We start from the raw sequence: 22,258 nt of genomic DNA on the forward strand, positions 1-22,258 counted from the left end.
ATGTCACAATGGTCTATGGGAGAAATTACTTTTTTAATATCTCACCTTCGTAAGAGGGTATAAAAATTACATTGTACAGTGCATTGCACTGCTCCTCTTCCGGTCCCTGTCATCTTGTGTGGAGAAAGTCCATACAAGTTGATTGAATGTTAATGTGTGGGAGGTCCATGAGCGATCTCATTGTTGAAGAATTTCATGAACAATTTACACCTTGCAATGAGAAAGTAAAAAATTTTTTTTTTTATTGAAGATACACATTCCACTCCCCATAATTCAATCATCTGACTATGTGACTGGAAGGGAATTTTGCAATAAAATAGCAAAAATAACATAACATTTTCCAATGAAAAAGTCCCTTTAGTTCAGTTGTCTTATAACTCTGTTGATGTCCTCTGCTCGTGGTCCAGCATCCCCAATTTCTTTCAAGAGCCCAACCTGGTCTCTGGCTGCATGGCGAGCCACTGACAACCGGAATGGCAAGAGGAAATTACTCGCTGCCTTGAAGTTCTTTCCAACCGAATATATTTCATGAATGAGGTCTTCCAAACAGATGATTCCATGTTTACCTGATGATTGAAATTAAATGACAATTTCATCTGGAGTATTCCATATTCTAATCAGCATATGTGTGGTTGCTTTATAGCCATAATTTAAAAAGAGTTTTAAAAAGAGAAGGTGAATAATCTTACCCATATGTTTTTCAATGACAGTGTTGTCAGTGAGAGCAACCTTCCTTTTATTGATCTTTGCTTGTCCTCTCTTCAAGATAAGTTCACGGACAGATTTCAAATTTGGAAACCTTCAAAATGATAAATTGAACTGATATTAGTCAAATAAGGGTCAATTGAAATCCAACACCTTCCATCAAAAATAGTGACAACTCAAACAAATATTAAAACGTTTAGCCAGTGAAAGCCAAAGGATAATAATAATTATACAACCGGTAATGCTAATGAAGACCCTCTGTAACAAATTTCATGATGAATGGACAAAATGGCAGGTGTTCCAAATGTTCACTCTTTCACTCACTCACTGTATTGTTTACTAGGAGACTAACTGAGGGTGGGGTTGGGCACCGAAACCCAGTTCTAATATGGCACCAGTGCCGACGCAAACAGTAGTAATGACAGTGAATAACAGATTTCAGTGCCACTTTGATCTGTTTTTTTTTTTTTTAAAGGAGAATTCCGATGTGATATTGACCTAAAGTGTATTGAAACATGATACCGAGTGTGAACGTATGTCTCATAGCCCATCTCGGCTTGTCCCCTGCACTCCAAAATCTGGCTAGTTAGCCGATGCTACCAACAGCTTTTTCAATAGTGGTGCTTCGCATCAGGCTAGCCATGCAAATAAATCACTGTTTTACACCCATTTCACGAGGCTCAATGTATCTCCACACTTCATTGGTAGACTTCGAGGGCCCTGACATTTAAAAACGAGACATTGAGAACTTTGAAAAAGCACTGGTAGTTTAATTACAAGACGATTTATACAGACAGTATCTTCACGAAGTTTAGCGTTTGCAGCCATCTTGAATTTAGTCACGATAAGTCGAGCAACGAGTAAGAATGAACTGGTGTGATAAGGGATCAGATTCCAAAAATAATTCAGTGGAAATGCATGGATTCCAGTTTCTTCCAGTAGCAGCAACTGGAATCCATGCATTTCCAGCCCATAGCGCCACCAATGGGTCAAAGTTGACATTGCATCCATGCAATTAACTTTTGAACCGTATGCCCGATTTTGAATATCTTGGAAGTCTTGGATGAGGCCGAACTCAACGCATCCCATGACGTCAATTTCCGCCATGTTGGATCTTCCGCCATATTGCATTTCATCAAAAACACTTAAAAGGCATCAAAGTTGGCAAAGTTTGTCCGATTTTCACGAAACTTGACGCAGATGATCTTCAGACCATGACTCACAAATGCATTGCTTTTAGGAGCCATATTCAAAACCCGTCGCCCGTCACGACCAATCAAGTTTGGAGGCGAAGGAGGCTCAATAAATTTGATGACTTGACCTATAGGTGGCACTATAATCACAAGAAGTGGGCTCATATTTCAGCAATGCTTTCACATATTGAAACCAAACCTGAGGACAGACAATAATTTTAGCGACCTTTGACCAGTAGGGGTGCTATAATTTGCAAAACTTTCTTGTATCAACACCAAACTTGGTATGTGGACTCGTGACTAAAACCTGAGGATGCACAATACATTTGGTGACATTTGACCACTAGGGGTGCTATAATTAACAACACTTTCTCGTATAGACACCAAACTTGGTATGTGGACTTGTGACCACATCCTGAGGATGCACAATCAATTTTGCGACCTTTGACCACTAGGGGTGCTATAATTTGCGACACTTTCTCGTATCGACACCAAATTTGGTAAAAAGGACTCGGGACCACATCCTGAAGACACTCAATATATTTAGTGACATTTGACCACTAGAGGCGCTATAATTATCAACACTTTCTCGTATCGACACCAAACTTGGTATGTGGACTTGTGACTACAACCTGAGGACGCACAATACATTTGGTGATGTTTGAGGCATGTGTATGTGTGGGGGGCTATTGGGGTGTGTGGGGCTATTGGGGTGTGTGGGAGAGGAGGTTGATCTGTGTATATGTGTGTGTCTGGGATGGGGGTGTGTATAATGTAACAACATTGGGTTGCCATGACAACTCCTGCTCAACTGCTTGGCCCCCACATTGCTGCTTGCAGCTATATTTATTATTCCTTTGCCATCAATGGCAGCCCATAGAACCGTCAGGTGAAAAGTTGTGAAATTTGGCACACTGATTAGGGACAGTCCCATGATTAATGTCACCAAGTTTCATGATGGCACCTCAAGTACTCTAGCGCCACCAACAGGCCAAAGTTGGACGTGCGTTCACGCACGTAACTTTTGACCCGTGTGGCCGATTGTCAAAAATGAGGTATCGTTGGAATCCTTGGACCAAGCCGAGTTCAACGCACCCTATGACGTCAATTTCCGCCATGATGGATTTTCCGCCATTTTGGATTTCATCAAAAACACTAGTCTTCACAGGTCACAAATTTTGTCCGATTGACACCAAACTTAACAGATATCATCTACAGACCATGCCTCATTAATGCATTGCTTTTTGTCTTCGGAACTAAAACCGTTCACACGTAACAGCCAATCGAAGTTTGCGGCGAAGCAGCCAAACAGGAAGTGAGCTCATATCTCAGCAACCCTTGCATGTATCAAAGCCAAACTTGGTGCATGGACTCAGGACCCAATCACGGGGACGCTCAAGAAATCTGGTGACCTTTGACCTCTAGGGGGCGCTGTAATTGAGAAACATGCCTTTTGGCCAACCCAAGCCAACTTGTGATGTCATTGTAATTGATTCGGCCGCCATATTGGATTTAATCAAAAACACGTACAAGTTTTCGCAGGTCACAAATTTCAGCGGATCCTCACCAAAATTGGCAGAGACCATCTTCAGACCATGCCTCATCATTGCATTGCTTTCTGGAACAATTGACAGAAGCATTCGGCTGTAATAGCCAATCAAAATTTCCGGCGAAGCCGCCAAACAGGAAGTGAGCTCATATCTCAGCAACCCTGCCATGTATCACCAAACTTACTACATATATTCATGACCCCATTAGGAGGACGCTCAAAAAATTTGGTGACCTTTGACCTGTACGGGGTGCTTAATTAGCAATATTGCATTTTGATGTGTAGTTGCTGCTGTGTTTTATCAATCTTTTATTTTTTGATGTGAAACTGATGACAACATGTTCCATCCAGTTAATACTAATGTGTGCGTGCAAGGGCAGGGCAGGGCAGGAAGGGGTGGGACGGGCTGGGGTGATTAGGTGGGGGGGGGGGGGGGCTGGCTGGCGGAGGTGGTGGCAATATTCAGCCCTGTTGATCCCGGGTGTTTGCTGAGTTCTATCTTGTCACCGCGGCTACTCCGGCCTATTCTGCTTGGCCCCCTCATTGCTGCTTGCAGCTATATTGGTAGATGTTTTTTCTTTACTTTGACATGTTTCGACGTGTACTTCCATCTTCATCAGGTGGTCACACGGTGGAGTAGTGTGACACATTTTTATCAGCTGATGTTGTTACAGAGGTGTGATCCACCTTTCAGTTTTTTGACAGGTGGACCACACCTCCTGCGGTCAGTCCGCCGCCCCCGAGGACGGCACTCCAGGTATGGGAGAGCATATATGCTCCCTCATCTCTGTTCATCGTCTTTGGGCTCCGCTTTCTTATTTCAATCTCCTCCTTTATCCAGCGGTGGTATCGGTTGTTCTCATGCTTAATAACTCTGGCATGCAGGTGGTGTGGTCCACCTGTCAAAAAACTGACAGGTGGATCACACCTCCGTAACAACATCAGCTGATAAAAACGCGTCACACTACTCCACCGTGTGACCTTCTGATGAAGACGGAAGTATACATCAAAACATGTCAAGGTAAAGAAAAAACATCTACCAATATATGTGTATGTGATAAAAGAAAAACCAAACTTTGGTTTTGGATTCTGGACTTCCTAACCAACAGACCTCAGTCTGTTAGGTTAGATAATCGCACCTCCTCAACCATCAAACACCAGTGTACCACAGGGATGTGTGCTGAGCCCTCTCCTCTACTCCCTCTTCACCTACGACTGCACACCTGTACATGGCTCTAACACCATTGTCAAGTTTGCAGATGACACTACGGTGATTGGGCTCATCAGCAATAACGATGAGACGGCCTACAGGGAGGAGGTCCAGCACCTAACATTGTGGTGCACTGATAACAACCTGGCTCTCAACACCAAGAAGACCAAAGAGCTCATTGTGGACTTCAGGAAGTCTAAAGCTAGCACACACACACCCATTCTCATCAACAGGACTGAGGTGGAGCATGTCACCAGCTTCAAGTTTATGGGTGTCCACATCTCTGAGGACCTCTCTTGGACCCTCAACACCTCTACCCTGATCAAAAAGGCTCACCAGCGTCTGTTCTTTCTGAGGTCCATCTGTCTCCTCAGATCCTGGTGAACGTCTACCGCTGCAACATCGAGAGCATTCTCACCAACTGTGTCACAGTTTGGTATGGCAACTGCTCTGCCCACGACCGGAAAGCACTGCAGAGGGTGGTGAAAACTGCCCAACACATCACCGGTTCCTCACTCCCCTCCATCGAGGCCATCCAGGGCAAGCGATGCTTGCGTAAGACGCGCATCATCAAAGACTGTTTTCACCCCAACCACAGACTAGTCACCCCACTCCCCTCCGGGAGGCGTTACAGGTCTCTCCGCATCCGAACCAGCAGGTTCAGAGGAAACTTCTTTCCTGCGGCTGTCACCCTACTGAACTCTAGCTCTGCATCCCGGTGACATCCAACAAATTAAGCCCCCCATCACCCCCTGCCCCGCCTCCGCCTGATGCCTCCTTGCCTGTGCCTGTTGAGGTGTCCACGACCATGGCAACCTGGACAGGGACAAGGAGGCGGACATCCCCTAGCCCCCCCCCCCCCACAACTGCACTACCCTATCCCACCCATCTATCCCATCCATCTATTTATTTACAAATGTACATACTGTAATTACACTTATACTGTACATAGCCATATTCTAGTGCTTTTCATCCTGCACATACACTTATTATTAATACTATTGTAATGTTACTGTTTCTGCACTACAATGGTACTGTTACCACACTGCACATAGTTGTACATATCTGTCTATATGGTTCATACTAAATATCCATATTTATTCAGTTTTTTCTGTAATATATTCTGTTAATACACTGCATATATCTATATTGTTCTTACTACTACTATAATGGTACCGCCACTACATTGCACATACCTGTACATGTTGTTCATACATTGTTCATATTACAGTACATAGCCATATTTATTCTGCTCTTATAAAGGTAACTGCTAATACACTGCACATATTTATATTTAATTTATGCTACTCTAAACCACCTTCTGCAAAACAACTGTATACTACTGTCTACACTGCACTATATTTCTTGTCCTGTCTATGCACCACCTGCCTATACGGTGTATATCACATTGCACTTTTCTGCTTTTTTGCACTTCTGGTTAGACACAAACTGCATTTCATTGTCTGTACTTGTTCTCTGCACAATGACAATAAATCTAATCTAATTTAATCTAAAAAATGATCTGCCTCTGCTTTGCCTCTTTACGGATCATGCTATGAATAGCAGCAGCAATGTCTGCATAAGTTGAGACATTGTTATTGACCTTCTGGACTAGAGACATTCCATCAATGATTGTTGCTGTATTATATTCATCTGGAAGATTATCTGATAGTGATGCAAGTTTCTGCAAATGCTTTGCAAGTGCTGCTTTAAAGGTTCTCCTTGGGGTCCCCTCAGGTGTCGCCAAGGTCCAAGAGGGTGACAAAAGACTTTTCTCATGTCCAGTCTTTAACATGATGGTCTTGCCATGTGCCAGTGTTTTCTTTTTTGACTCATGCTCGTAAATGTCTTTAATTTTTGCTTTGTCAATGTATCATGGAATTTGTGCTTAGGTGTATCTGACTCCAGCCTCTATTATCTCTTTTCCACCAAGGCAGTTCTGGTGCTGGTTCGGAGTCAGTGCCAAATATCGAACCGGTTCTTTGCTTTTCCACACAAATAAACCTGGTTCTGGGCTAACAAAACAGGTTCCAGCTCAGCACCAACTCTGAACTGGTCTAGAGATAAGAACCGGTTACGTCAGGTGCTGGGGGAGATCGTGACGTACCTAAAACTTTGCGACGCCATTTTTTTTTAAAACACCGGTCAGCTGTTAACGTTTGCTCAGCTGTTAACGTACTTTGGGTAGAACTAATGGACGGAAAACAGAAACAACCGTGGTCTGTGGAGGAAACAAACTGTCTGCTGGCTTTGTGGTCCTCCACAGAAATTCAAAGTAAATTGGTTTTGTCCGCACAGCTCCTTCCAATCTTTGAAAAGCTAGAAAATGAAATGTCTATAGCGGGTTACCAGAGGAGTGTAGACCAGTTGATAAACAAAATTAAAAAAAGATTATCGGGACCAAAAAAGGGAGCTTGGGCAAAGTGGTAGTGGTCAACGAAGATCCCCACATTTCGACGTCCTGGACTCCATACTTGGTGACCGGCCGGCATGCCAAACCACCGGGGCACTGAACTCTGCCACAGCCTTGTTGGAGGCTATGGTGAATGGAGAGGCAGAAAATTGCTTTTTAGCAAAAAATGCTTCAGGTGGGTCTTATATTTCATATGTTTCAATGTCACTCATGTTTTTTTTTAAAACGGTGTAGCCAGCTATGTATTGTTACAATGTTATAGTTAGGTGATGACAACAAGTAAAATGTAGCAAGCTACTACCGCTAGCAAACTTTGCCTACTTGGTTACAGTTGCTAAACGTTAACGTTTTTATAAGGCATTTACTAACATTATGACTGCATTACAAAAAGCCGAAATTTGAATAAGTGTGTTGGACTTATTTCAGTCTGTGCTTTCAAACTCTGTTCCCTGTTTTGGTTGTTTAGAGTTGTCCGTCACTGGTGAGGAAGGGGATGTTGATGACACGGAGCTACCACCACCACAGGACTGCAGCTCACCTCGTCCGGTACCATCTGCCTCCGTGTCATCACGGCAAGCCAAACGAGGTAAAATATGTTGTGCTATGTATTCCGTGTTTCCTTAATGTTTAGGCCTACATGTTATACATTACCTCATTGCGTATATTGTCCAACAAGCATTTAACCTTAACTTACTTACTGCCCTTTATGCCTCCTGCCTCCAAGCATTTAACCTAGTTTCTTAAAATGAAGGGTCAGTATGTCCTACTGAAACGGTAGATTATGGTCAACATGCAGGTGCATCGTTTGCAGATTTTGTTAGAAATAGTTAAATTATGGTGGCAGCCAATGTAAAACAAACTGTAGCTTATCTGCAGTAATGTGTGGACTTGTACTAGTGCACAGTACAGTACAAGATGTATTTATATTACAGCAACTATGCTCTGCTGGTAGATAGTTTGACATCGTCCTCTCACACATTTTGGTTTGGTTTGTTTGTTTTCTACACGGCAAAAAGAAAGCGTGACAATGAGGAGCTGTTGGACTACAGGGAGAAGACTGACGATAAGTTCTTGCAGCTTAACAAGGACATGGCAGCAAAGATGGAGGCAGACACAAGCGCTCTGCTTGGGCTCATGGGGCGCATGGTGGCAGTGATGGAGGCGCAAGAAAACAAATAGAGAATACTGTTTTTAATTTAATAAATGTTATTTATTTGATTGTTAATGCCAAAACACATGTTTATATATTTACCAACATTCTCACCCTTCCCTATTCCAAAAAACAGTTTTGAATATGTGAATGTGCCGTGCAAACAAACACACACACGCAGGCACACCACACACAGGCACAACCGGTTAAAATAATTTCATGAATGTATTCCACATTAACTACCTATCCAAAATTACAGGAATAAATCAACAGATACTGTACATGTACCACAACACAAAACAGGTAACTGGCAGTAATGAAGAATGAAAACAATCACTCCTCTATACTGAAATAGTTCATTAAGGCTGCTCTAATATCTGCCCCTTCTTGCTCACCATGCTCAGGTAATACCTGATTTGGAGGTTGAATGTCTAACTGCCTGTCTATGCGATCCTCAATTAAAATAAATTAAAATAGTCACGGGGATACTCCTCGGGTGCAATGATTGGGATGTGGCTTCCATCTATTGCACCAACACACTGTGGCATTCTCCAGTGGTTATTGAAGAAGGTGGCCATTTCAACCAGCTTAGCAGCATCTGGAGTGGTGATGTGTTTAGAGAGCAAGACCCTTATAGCCGAGTCACAGAAATCCTGAACACAGTTAAACACTGTGCTTATACCTACCCCAAAAAGGTGGCCAATGGTCCTATACTCAGTGCCGGCAGTAGCCAGCTTCCAAGAGCAATTGCTACACGTTTTCTAACTGGAACAGCCATACGGTAATTGGTGTTCATTTTGACCATGAGATGCCTGACCTTATGGCATATGTATTCAAATGACTCCCGGGACACTCGAAAGTTTCAAATAAACTGTGTAGGGGTGAAAGCCGGCACAACTGTGTCCCACCAGGTTTGTGATGGGTGGTATGGCCAAACAGCATGTGTCCTCCTCCTCGTTGCCCTCAGCCTTAATACAATCTGCAAAGGCAAAATCCTGTATCATTTGGTTTGTTTACAGATAGGTTATGGTATTGTGATGAGAAACGGAAATTGTACAGTATTGTACAGTAACGTTATTACATCCACGCGATAATGCCCCCCCCCCAACAAGAACACACACACCCAAAACACTCATACGCATACATTTCATGATTTAGAATTCCCTACGAGTACATGACAATACACTACTTGAACTATGAGCAGTAAGTTAACAGCTAGCTTGACGCTAGAGCATTGATATGCTATAGATGTTGCCATCGCATGCCTGCAAAATGTTATAATAATAACAGTCAAAACATGCAAAATAAATTACCTTTCTTCTTGAACGTATCCTATGTCCATAGCGGTCACGAAGAGTTGTCAAAGCGCGTCTCCGAATTCCAGTGTGAATTTGTAAAGCCAGGAGCAAAAGTATTGGTATGTAGTCCTCCATTGTTTATTATGATTGATGACTTCATGACACGTTGCTAGGACAACGGAGGTGCAAGCAGTGACTTAAAGACGTAGCCCTACGCTGGCTCGCAGTCTGTGGAAAATCGACTGGTTCTTAGATAATCTGGCGAGTGGAACCAATACCGAACTGGTATAAGCACCAGCCCAGAACCAGCACCTGGTTCATATTGGTGGAAAAGAGATTTATGTCATGACTTTATGTCTTTGCCTGTAGTATGAGTCTGAATCAGATCATCCCTATCCCTAACCTCTTGTGTTGCTTTGACCTGCTGTAGATATGCAAATTAACTCATGTTACTCTGAAAATGGATTGATCCAATTTCAGTTTCTGTCTCATCAGATCTAACTGTGTAGAATTTTAGAATATTTTCTTTCTTATTTTTATTAAGTTATTATTTATTTTAAATGGAAATGATTTTAACATCAGATGAAAGACTTCAGCTATGAGGTTAATACACGGGGGCAGTTAATATGGTATATGGTTTTGTTTCTTTTAACTTGCATAAAACACTGTCCTGTGGCTTATACACAATACGGCTAATACACAGGAAATTACTGTATGTATTTCATGTGCCCTGGACATTATAAAATTATAATATTTATGTTAAGCTGGGTACATGTGGTGATGTGAACAATGTTCATATGGTATTCCTTGAATGTAAAGGTAATATGTGATTGGTAATCATGATGTTTTGATCTCTTGGAATATCTCTTATGGGTAGTTTCAATAAAATACTAATTTACTGAATTTTGGGGTGTTTCCGAATAGTACATTTACAAATACTAAATAGCATAGCAATGCAGACCTATGTAATCATTTGTATTTCAAGTTTCTGCTGGGAGGTAGGAAGGTATAAATACATTGATTAATGAGGTAGTGGGCATTTCAATTAGTGCTGCAACAGGTTGTGTCTCTGAAAATGTAGATTTGCTCATTATTACACATAAATCTTGAATTTTATCAACCAATGAAAGGCAAAATCACATACAGTAATTATTCATAATATGTATGCCAACATCAAACACCACATATACAATGAGGTTTGGATTATTTTCTGGGCTCTTATGAGGTTTAACAAAAAAAAAGCCAATAGGCGGAATTTCCTTTTAAAATCAAAGGTCAACTTTGAAGGCCTGTACAGCCACAAAGCTACAAGATCCAACTTGCCATCATACCATTTTATACTCCAGAGATATGTAGCTTTCAGAAGAATATAGTGAGAATTTGCCCCCCCCCCCCCCAAGTGGTAGTGACACGCCCCTTTTTGGGCCTGTGGCTCATGGACTAATATACTTATACTAGTATAGCATATCAAAGCTGAAGAAATCTGTGGGCTGCGCATTGCTACCGTCTCTGATGTGAAATAAGTTGATCAATATTTTTACTCATCTCAATATGCAGTTATATAAAACATGATGTGAAATCACACATTCTGTCAAATGTTATTATTGCCTTTCGTCAGGTTCTGACCTTGCTAGGCAGTTTTATCAGCAGTGAACTCAACAGTACACTGCAGTACAGTCTCAGGGAACACCAGAATACATTTATAATGAACTCACCCCCAAGCAACATATGGCTCAATGGTCTTCAGCATCTTTAAAGATGATCTGTTGATTCTCATAAAAGTGCCGCTGAAGATCTTGCGAAGTCGAAACATGTGGAGGACTTTCATAACTTTGGGACTGACACCTTTTATCCTACAGGTAAAATAAGATATTTTAGTTATTACCTATTCATGTCTGTACAGCTACATCAGAAATGGCTTCATAAGCTTAAAGGAGAAATCTGGCCAATTTTAACACAGAGCTGTTGATGATGTTCATGGAATACTGTCGGTCAGAAAAAAAAAACGGTGCTGTCTGACGCGAGTTAGTAGGCTAGCGGCTAAAGCAGCCAAAGCTAAAGCCAACTTAGCAAGCTAGCTTATGGGGGCATATTTTAAACTGTATACCTTTGTGCCTTCTAACAGACTCAAAATGTCATGACAAGTGCTGTGCAACATGAACAGTGTCCTTGACACCACTGTGTGTGTTCAACCCAATTTATTTACTTGTAGCCTATATATCGAATTTATTTCTGCATTTACCTGACCATTTATCCTGTCATCTTTGGTTCTCCATATTTCATTCAGTAGCGTGCAGCTGTAGCTCTCAATTGGAGCTTTCATGTTCTTACGGTCATTCATATTGATATATAAACATTGCAATCCTGATTCATAATTATTTTGGACATAAACTTCACATCTGGTCTCTGTGGAAATGGGAAAAGGCATGAGATCGACTTCGGTATGGACATTAGGCTACAGGAAGCAATGGAGGGAAGCAGGTAGGGTGACAGGCTACAAACACAGGATTTATACTGTTCCTTCACAATTATTGGGTTGAACACGCAGTGAGGTCATGTAAGGACCCTATTTATGTTACACAGCACTTGTCACAACATTTTGAGTCTGTTAGGAGGCACAAAGGTACAGTTTAGAACATGCCCCCATAAGCTAGCTTGTAAGCACTTTGGCTGCTTTAGCCGTTAGCCGTCTAGCTCGTATCAGATGGCACCAATTTTTTTCCACATTTGTTTCTGACCAACAGTATTCCATGAACATGATCAACTGAGCTCTGTTAAAATTGGCCGGATTTCTCCTTTAATAAGATTCTCTTACTCTCTGATTCTGACAACAAATGCCAGGCTGTTTTTAGGTGATGGCAGGTCAACAGGAGGTCTGTGATTGGCTCTTTGAAGACGTCTTTCATCACGGTGTTGTCTTTTTCCATGCTTGAGGAAATCTTCCAAACGCTTGAACCGCACAGGTCTTCCTTTTTGTGTCTGATCACAAAAAAAGGCAAATGAAAATTATTATTATTATATGACAGCTCTACACAATACATTGCAAGACAAATGGTACAAATTGGTGGCATTTTATTGCAGAGCATGCATATCAATGCACTGTATTGTTATTCAAGGATTCAAGGTTTTTATGTCACATACATAGATACTGTTGTAAAACATTTTGCGAAATGGCATTTAGCTGCTCAACTTTCCTGTGCAAATATGTCCTTTATAAGGATAAAGAAAGATTTAGAAAGAATTTAATAAATAGATTGAGAGAGAATGGGGATAAAAATATATAGTGTGTGTAGGTGCAGTATGGAAATTTTATGAAGTGTAGTTTAAAGAGTTTTGTGTGTGTTCAGGATGTGGATGGCTTGAGGAAAGAAACTCCTCCTCAGTCTTTCAGTTTTAGCCATGTGAGAACAGAGGTGTCTGCCTGACCTCAGTGGTCTAAACAGTCCATGGTCATATGAGGTTTAGGCAGAAGCAGAGTTTCACAGAAGCAATTCCTCTGACTATGTAGTTTGAATAGGAGTATGTGACTTAACATGTATGTAGTGATTGTACAAGAGCATGCAAGTGAACACAATTGTAATACTTATGAAAACTGTTTGTCTCATTACATTAACAAAATATGACACGGACTGTGTATGCTGTATACATTAACAAGTTTACTTGTTACAAAATTGTTTAAGGAACTTTACCAGTGGAGACAATAGGTCAGGGGGGTATTCCAGAAAGCAAGTTTACTGGCTTAACTGGGTATGTTAACCCAGAGTACGGTGTAAACCTGGGATTTCAGTTCCAAAATGATCAGGCACTAAGTCACTAAGGTAACATAGGCTCTGAACATAACTGGGTATGTTAACCCAGAGTAAGTGGTAAACCTGGGATTTCAGTTCCAAAACGTTCAAAAATGATCAGGGTATTATGTTCGGTTATTTCAGTGCATGTTCAGCCAGGCCTCTATTTTCACACTTGTCACACAATGGTGCGATTGACAAAAAAGCACAAATCATCCGTGCCATTTACCGTGAGAGGGTGATAAGACCACATCATCACATGATATTCTTTCTTTTTCAAATAAGTTTTGCAAGAGCGCTAGCGTTTTTCAGCGGAATCCTTAATACAGGCTACTTGAAAAGCATTCTCCATCCCTACATTTTTACAACGTTACGCATTGTGGATTAGAATAGAATAAAATACATCTTTAATGTAGCTAGCCTACACCATGTCTTTGGCTCACCAGACATACAAGACAGATGGACAGATAACATCTCAGACACATTGAAGATATTATTAAAACAAGTACATTACAAAACATGGAAAAAATAGAAAATGAAAAAATAAAGTTTAAATATAGGCTACATAAAAAAAAAAAGCTCAGCCAGGTATGTGTGTTGTCACTAAGTTTGGTCAAGAATGCTGATGGCATTTGGGATAAAATAGGCTACACTTTTTGGCTCTCCAAATTATGTGCATCGACGATCGCTATCCGACTGGGAGTTTTTGTAGTATAGACGCAGAGCATATCGGCAGGCTGTCAGTCAGTGCGTAAAATTTGCCTTGCGCTAAAGCAGTTACTGCGCAACGTCATTCGTTTTTACTGGCCACAAACCCACGAGAATCATTAAAGTGTAGTGTCACCAACTGGCAGGTCAGCATCACTTATTTTAAAGTTTTCCAAATTTACACCGACAATAGGATATGTTTGCTGGTGAGCTTTCAATTAATGAGCCTTGGCTTTTTCAGAATTTCCTCACATTAAGGTCTAATAGATAGGCTATACGCCACTTCTATTTTTGGATGCTCTCTTAATGGTGTTGGTGTTTAAGACACATTTTTATTTTAATAATTGCCAGACGATATGTGATGCTTCACATCTGACCACAAACCTGTAGGCGAAATGGCCAGGGTCCAGTACACAATGCCAGTATGTAGGGCTGGGCGATAAAACGATAGCGATATGTATCGCAATAGACATGTAACCGATATCAATAAAAAATACGTTCGATAGAACATTCGATAATTAAAAGCAACACACACCTCCCGCCTTACGTTGTCCATATATAAATAGGCTAAATATAGCTTGCATTGTAGTATGTGCAACTCTACCAGAGTAGGCAATAGAAGTAGGCCTACCTCAACACAGACTCTCAAGGAGTCCTTGCCCCGTGCACTCTCTCTCTCCCTTTCAACAGGCGCATCTCTCAGCATGCACATGTAATCCAAACATTCACAATCGTGCAAGACAACTGGCTAAATTGCTATTAAATTCGTTTAGCATCATTAGCACGCTGTACGAATTTGTTCAAAACGGTTGCATTCAAATTGACTGCTAAATTCTAATAATCCCAATCGCGATGCAAATAGCAAAGTATTTTCCAAGACTCAAACAGGCCTGTCCCAAGGAGAAAAAGTATTCATTTGAAACTTAAACACACGTGGGAAAACTGAACAGTCTAACCAGTAGACTATGATAAACTAGCAAATTAAGCTACTTTGTTTACAATTTTTCCAGGCTTCAACCAGTGCTGCTTTGAGTGTTTTTCATGATTATGTTGCTATTTATTTTCCCTGTTTGCTTTGATAACTGTGGTGATTAAAATCAGAGGAAGGTTAAGTTTAAAATAAAAGTGTTTAAATGTAACTTTTTTCCCCTTCTGGTCCTTATCTGAAATAGATTTTTTTTTTAAAGTCAATAATTATCTATATTGACTGATATGAAATACTTATATCCTGATACAGTTTTCAGCCATATCGCCCAGCCCTACCAGGATGTACCGGGAATCTAATTTGAGCGACACATTTCAACAGGGTGCATTAGGCCTATACCTTACTGGAATATTATCTGATCCACTACAGACTAATTAGTGTACTGTAACTTAATGCAATTACAGGAGAACTTGATAGGTGGGGATAGATGATTGCTTTCTGACACTTATCACCACTAGCTGATTCCGATGGTGGAGCACAAACAAGGTTTACTTGGCCCACAGCAGAACCCACGTTAAAATAGAAAATTACATTTGGGATTCTCAAAGCGTCTATGGCCCGCTCAATCTGTGACAAGGTAGGCTAGTTTAAGAAAGCATCATTCAAAGCAGTCAATACGTAATGTCCACTGAATTATTTAATTCAATTGTGCTTTTGACATTAATAGGCTATCCTAAACTTGCTACTCCACCTCTGAAAAATATGGTGCTCTTCGTTTCGCCGGTTTCACTCATGGTTTCAACTCTCAATAGATGATGCCTTTATAAGTTCGCCGTGAACGCACACAACTCTAAGTTAACAAACACAGGGTTGATTGAACTAACTGGTAACCGGTGTTTTGGAATCAACAGTTTGGGGTTAGTGGCCAAAGGTTCAGACAACCCAGAAGTTTTATCTCAGTGTTTGTTAAACCTCTTTTCTGGAACACCCCCCAGGGATTACTGTTCCAAACACAGCTGAACTGAGCCAAACTGAACTGCACCAGTAGATGGAAACAAGCTATAACAGACTTACCTTCCTTTTTTGAAGAAGTGCAAGTTTTGCTTCTGTTGCTTTAATAGCTTGATATGCTTTCCTTTTCTTCAAAAGGTTCTCAGGAACCAGTTTGATCACCTTAGGAGATCTGACCAAATAGGACAGGATAAACAAGTAATTAGGACACAAATATTGACGTCTGGAAGAAAATTAAACAGAATAATCACATCAAACCTTAGTAAAATATAATTTTACAGCTAGATACAATTGGTATAACATTGCTGAAAAATTACCAGAAAGAGTTTCACCAACTGAAGGAATATACTGGACAGTCATTTAACATTGACTGCCACATCGCTGCAAACTAGGGCTGCAGCTATCAATTCTTTTTGGAATCGAGTATTCTAGCAATTATTTCATTGATTAATCGGATAAAAAAATATTTTGCATTAAGTGCAATTTATTAATGCGCAACAAATGCCATGCTGTAAACTAGCCCTAGTCACTTCAAAGTAAATTGATATATCTGTTTTATGTAGATTTGTGCATTGCATTTACCATTACTACCAAATAACCTCCCTTACAAAAAATAACTGGGTTTTTTTCAAAGTACAGTGCAGTTATATTACAATACAGTAGACAGATAGATAGATACTTTATTGATCCCCAGGGGAAATTCAAGTAGTAGTAGTAGGAAATTCAGTAGTATTTTCATGTCGAAAATATAGCATTTCCTGCATATGAACTGCAAATCTGAGTGAGTGAGATGACGAGATGAGTGTGCCTAAGCCTAACTACGTTGTCCAAAAATCAATAAATAAATCAGAATTTTTAATAGCTCTCGTAGCTTTCATTGTAGAGCTGTGTGTAACTTAACCAAACAGTATAGAAGTCTCTCTCTCTCTCTCCACATTTAATCCAAATAAAACAATCGTGAAAGCAAGGACGCATAGAAGATGGTTATTAAGTCTGGTTAGCTTCAATAGCATGCTGCACAAATTTCTTTAAAACTCTTGCATTCAAGTTGACCGATCATCTCAATACCAATGTTTTCCCAAGGCTCAAAAGGGCCTGTGTGTAAAATATTACCTTGAAACGTAAAAACACGTGGAGAAACAGTCCAAGCAGTAAACTATGATAAACTAGCCAGGCTACTTAGTTTAAAACCAAAGCTGCAAACAGCAGCAAGAGACAGAAAAGGGTAGAACTGTAATAGAAACAGTACCTAAGTTATAATCTGCACAATGTGTGCCGTCATGAATATCAGAAATTCAGTATTTTCTCATTTTATATCAGTAGCTTAGTGTGTATATCTACCGGTATATCATATTAGTATAAAACAGGAGTCTTCAACCTTTTTCAGCTCAAGGACCCCTTGGCTGAGGGAAACACTGAGAACAACGTTTTGAGATCATCCAATCAGAGTGCTAGCAATGAATCACATGACCATCTGTGAGCTGAAATTTTCAACAAAGATGGCAGCATCACAACAGTAAAGCCAGGAGAAAGAGAGGCTTCTTACAGAGCCTGCTTCTTATATCTTTCTACTCCGCTAACTGTTTATGTTGAAATCCACCTAGACATTTTACTTCATCGAATGCTTAAAACCCAACTAACATCTATTTTTATTTGATGAGGTTGTTAAGGTCATCGTTTTTTCCCAGTAAACTGTTAGCTACCATTGCTCCATTGAGATTGAATAGGATTGGCTAACTAGCGGTGGTTTTGCTAACAAAGTTGCTAGTTGGCCTGCCACGGCAAAATTAATGCCACAATGTAGTGTTGCCTTTTAAATAATCCTGCCGACATATCCTCCCCGCTGCCGCTCACATTGCAATTTAACAGTAAGTAAAACTAGTCAGAGGTTATTTGCTCTTAAAATTCCAAAATAAAAGACTATACAAGTGCAAAGTATTGCATTCCTAGTCAGAGGTAGCATTCAATAAAGTTCAGTAGTGTATGGTCTAATTGAGTGCCTGTCACTTTAAGACGTTTGTGACGGAACCCTTGCAAGGTTGTAACACTGCTGATCTGTGGATGCAATTCATAACGTAGTTAGTTCAAATAACGGTTCGTACTTCTCCTTGGGACAAGCACTTTTGAGTCTTGGAAAACACTTTTCCACACTTTTGGTGAGCAGGCAGGGCAAGGAAAGCCTTAAGCCTGCGTGCATAAAAAGTGCAGCTCAATGAAAGGATTTTCTCTCATCTTTAATTTAAATAGTACAACATAGAACATCAATGTATGGCGGCCGGTTTTGATCTGTGGTGCCCCACCACAGGTTAGTCAACGTATGGGAAACACTGAAGGTGTAAAATTAAAAATATTTAGCGGCACGCGTTATGCTTGACGAATCGACGTGCATATTTTGCGTCGACGTCATCGATTACGTCGACGCATTGTCCCAGCCCTAAATATAGGTCTATATAAATACGACAAAGTGCAGGGACAAAAACACTATGCATTAAGGGGGGCTATGTTTTGTTGAGGACACCAATTGCAGAGGGGAAGAAACTATTACTAGTAAAATACTATACATAACTAAACACACTCTATATGAATTTAAAAATATATGAAGTAAAAACATATCACACGAGCCATCATTTTCAGTGTGTGTTTGTGTGTGTGGAGAGAGTCAAGCAGAATCTAGAATGGCCACTGGTGTGAATGATCCCACTACAGTATATTCAATATTACTGATGACGTCAAGGTGGTGGGGGCCCCCAAATCAAATAAATTTTTTTTTAAAGTATCGATGTAGTATCAAAATCGCAATTCTTGACCCCAATTGTGTTAATTCCCCCTAAATTAATAATTCCCCCTCCCCCCCCATTTTGAAAAATGAATGTTAAGCCCTGTGGCATATGGCATGACCATAGATAGGCTAGTCTTTGCAAGCAATATGTCTTAAAAATATTCAAACTTAAAAAAAATAATAATAATTTCCCCGAAACAAAGATTTAATCACACCGTCCCGGTGTTGCACCGAATTCTGTGACCTGTTGTGGTCACAGAATTTGTGACTCTAAAGGGCGCTGTTGTATTTGATAGGCCTACTGTCAAAATATGTTACCCCACTGTTTAATAGTGGGGTAACATATTAGAAATAGACTAATACACACACCTCTTACTGTGTCCTATGTTTAACCAAATAGCTCTCATCACTCCTGTGAACAGGTAGACTTCAGCAGGATAGGTCACCTATTTTGATAGGCCTATTGTCAGAAATATTGCCAAAATATGTTACCCCACTGTTAATCAGCCTAGACTGCAATACAACAGCGCCCTCTAGAGTCACAAAATTCGGTAAAACAATGGCATTGTTAAAAGTTTCAATTGCAAGGCAGGAAGGAGAAGGGAGTAGTGAGCTAGCTCTCTGTTTTGTTTGAACGTCAACATAAATGACGTTACCCAACATCGCTTAAAGCACCTTTAAAGCTGTTGATTGTTACCGAACGTTCTGTAGGCCAAAATCAAAACACTGGTGAACGTTCTCAAGACCAGACACGAGCCTCGTCTGGGTTGCCAGATGTAATGCAGACTTAGCTAACGTTAGTTGATCTGCAGCTGCTTTAACGTTTCTCCAACCATGACCCAGCTACACATTACGAAACAGTGAAAAACAAAAAATACCTCTCTAACCAACGTGACATATTTAGCTGAAGTTAGCGATGCAGATGAAGTTTAGCCCAGGCTACCTGTCGTGGAGAAATATGGCCAGCTCAGGCTGCACCACTCAACAAACTTGTCTATCAGACTTGTCTACTGTCTCCTGCTGCCTATGGCTGAGTCATCAGAAAACTTCTGGTGATATTTATCTTGGTCACCATATGAGGTCTTCCATCCAATTACTAACCAGACACAACTGATAATTGAAGAATATGAGCGTATACGGCTAACGAGAACTGAAAATAGGAAAAATACCGAAGGCTCTGGGGTGCCTGTATTGTTTTGAAGCATCGAAGTAATTTCAGCACAATTAGCCTGGCTTTGCCTATTGCAACAAAATAAATGTTTGACACAGGCGAAATGTGAAGTTGTGTGCTTGCGTTACTGCTACTACAATACTTAATAAACAAACAACCAGAAACAGATTAAACACGATAGAACGATACATACCTTGCCTCTACAATCGTGTTCTCGGCCATCGTGCCTTAAAGTCACGCTGTGTGTCGCCAACGTTTACGGACTACTTCTTCATTTATTCTTGAATGGCGGTTGGCAACCAGCTTTTTAGTGCTTTACCGCCACCATGTGGACTGGAGAATGGACCACCTACTACTTCTACTTATTATTATTAAACTGAGTGTAAAACCCTCTAATGTTAGCTATTGCAATAAGGGTTATTTGAAATTTAACTGTAGTTTGCTAAAGTAGGCTACCAAGCGTTTGTTAATGGAGTGAAAGCCATCACAAGTGATGTCAGATTACTCCATAGAATCTTTTCTTTCTAAATGGGAATTCATTAAATTTAAAATAAGAGAGTACTGTATATCCTATGGGGGAAAAAATAATAGAGACAACAAGTCATTAGAACTTAGTTTAATTAAAGACATAAACTTGCTCTGCCAAATTACATCCCCTACTGATGTGGACAGACAAAGACTACAGGCCTTGTCCTCTATACTTGATAAAATACATCTCAGAAAGGCAGAAGGAGCATATAAGGTCCAGAGCAAAGTGGATAGAGGAAGAAGAGGAAAGCACATCCTATTTCTGCCAGCTAGAAAATAGAAGGCAAGAAAAAAACTCAATTAAATCTTAACTCTAATAGATGGAGAGGAGAATAAAGATCCAGCCGTGATTACAAAGGAGGTGGTTTCTTTCTAGAAATTGTACTCATCATATTAATAATAATACGTTTATTTTATATAGCGCCTTTCTCAAACCCGAGGTCGCTTTACATACGCTTTACACATATTCTTGTGCTGATGCGAATTCCTTCTTCAGCATCGTATTCCTCTTATAGATACTGATTTTGCTGAATTTTGTGATTCTGATAAAGTGGTAGAAAGTTTATCCTTAAACAAATCTCCTGGAATTGATGGTCTTACTGCCAACTTTTATAAACACTTCTGGGATTCACTGAGGGCCCTTTCCTTCTTATGTTAAAGAAAGCGACAGATATTATGACAAAAAGCTTTGAAGACGATTGAGTCCTTCTCTAAAGCCTCTGGCCTGAAATTGAATTTAAATAAGTGTGAGTTAATGCCTATTCTAGTGCTCCAGCAGAAGATAAGGGAGAACATGAATGTGTCGAGGATAATCAAGGATTGTCAGGCTAAACTTAATTCATGGCTACTGAGAGACATTAGCTTACTGGGTAGAGTCTTTCTAACGTAAATGGAGAGTATCTCAAGGTGTATATCCCGCTTATTAAATGGCTATTTCCAAGAGAGCCATTAAACAAATTAATCAAATAAACTTTGACTACAGTATGGAAGAAAAGGGTTCACTATGTTAAAAGATCAGAAATCATAAAAGACATCATGGAGGGTAAGAGGCCATTGATATTGACTCCATAAACGGAACATTAAAAATCAAGTGGTTGAAATGATTCTTAAACAACAGTAGGCCTACCAGCTTCTGGTACCATATCCCTCATGAAATATTTAAAAAAAATAGGTGAGAGAGATTTTTTCCTTAAATGTGACTTCTATACTTAGAATCTGCCCATCAAATTATCCCTCTTCCATCACCAGGTTGCTGGAAGATTCTTTACAATCATAATACACCTCTCTGGAACAACAGATACAATACTGAGAAGTCATCTTTGTATATCAAGGACTGGCTAGAGAAGGGCGTCTGGTCAGTCCTGCATTTAATTGATTGTAATGGATGTCTTTTAACATACCCAAGTTTTTTGTTTGAATGGGTTAACCTGCAACCTGCAACCTCCAACATTGATACATATCAATCTGTATTTAACGCCATACCTTAATGCATTTTAGGCCTAATAAGAGGAACAATTTCCGATCCCAATATTTGTCCTTCCTTACCACAGCTCTTTGTCAGAGCAAGTTGTGCCTTTAAGAATTTTAGATTCTCCAACAAATATCTTAGAAACTTTATCAGCCACGGTCTGTTTTGAACGTGAACGTGAACGTGAACGTGAACGTGAACGTGAACGATAGTTCAAAGGTTCATGACTCGCTGCCACACAACGTTGTGTACAGGACACGTGACTGAACGAACTGGTGAACGATTCAGAACGAATCATCTTGGCGAACTGAACACAAACTGTGTCCTGAGAACAAACAGTAAAATCCACTACTGTGTATGTA

At 40.3% G+C, this 22,258-nt stretch overlaps 1 protein-coding gene across 1 annotated transcript; it reads right to left on the minus strand.

Moving 5' to 3' along the window:
• Positions 1 to 222: 222 nt before the first annotated feature.
• Positions 223 to 20,189, minus strand: rpl7l1 (ribosomal protein L7-like 1). Its single transcript, XM_048251236.1, has 6 exons — positions 20,094 to 20,189; positions 16,014 to 16,122; positions 12,334 to 12,497; positions 11,234 to 11,371; positions 690 to 799; positions 223 to 566 (listed from the first exon to the last, which is right to left on the minus strand). The coding sequence occupies exons 1-6, from the start codon at positions 20,120 to 20,122 to the stop codon at positions 358 to 360; spliced, it is 759 nt and encodes a 252-aa protein (XP_048107193.1). The 5' UTR covers positions 20,123 to 20,189; the 3' UTR covers positions 223 to 357.
• Between the last annotated feature and the right edge of the window lie 2,069 nt (positions 20,190 to 22,258).

The sequence above is a fragment of the Alosa alosa genome, chromosome 8, assembly GCF_017589495.1.
Source record: "Alosa alosa isolate M-15738 ecotype Scorff River chromosome 8, AALO_Geno_1.1, whole genome shotgun sequence".
Classification (NCBI taxonomy): domain Eukaryota; kingdom Metazoa; phylum Chordata; class Actinopteri; order Clupeiformes; family Clupeidae; genus Alosa; species Alosa alosa.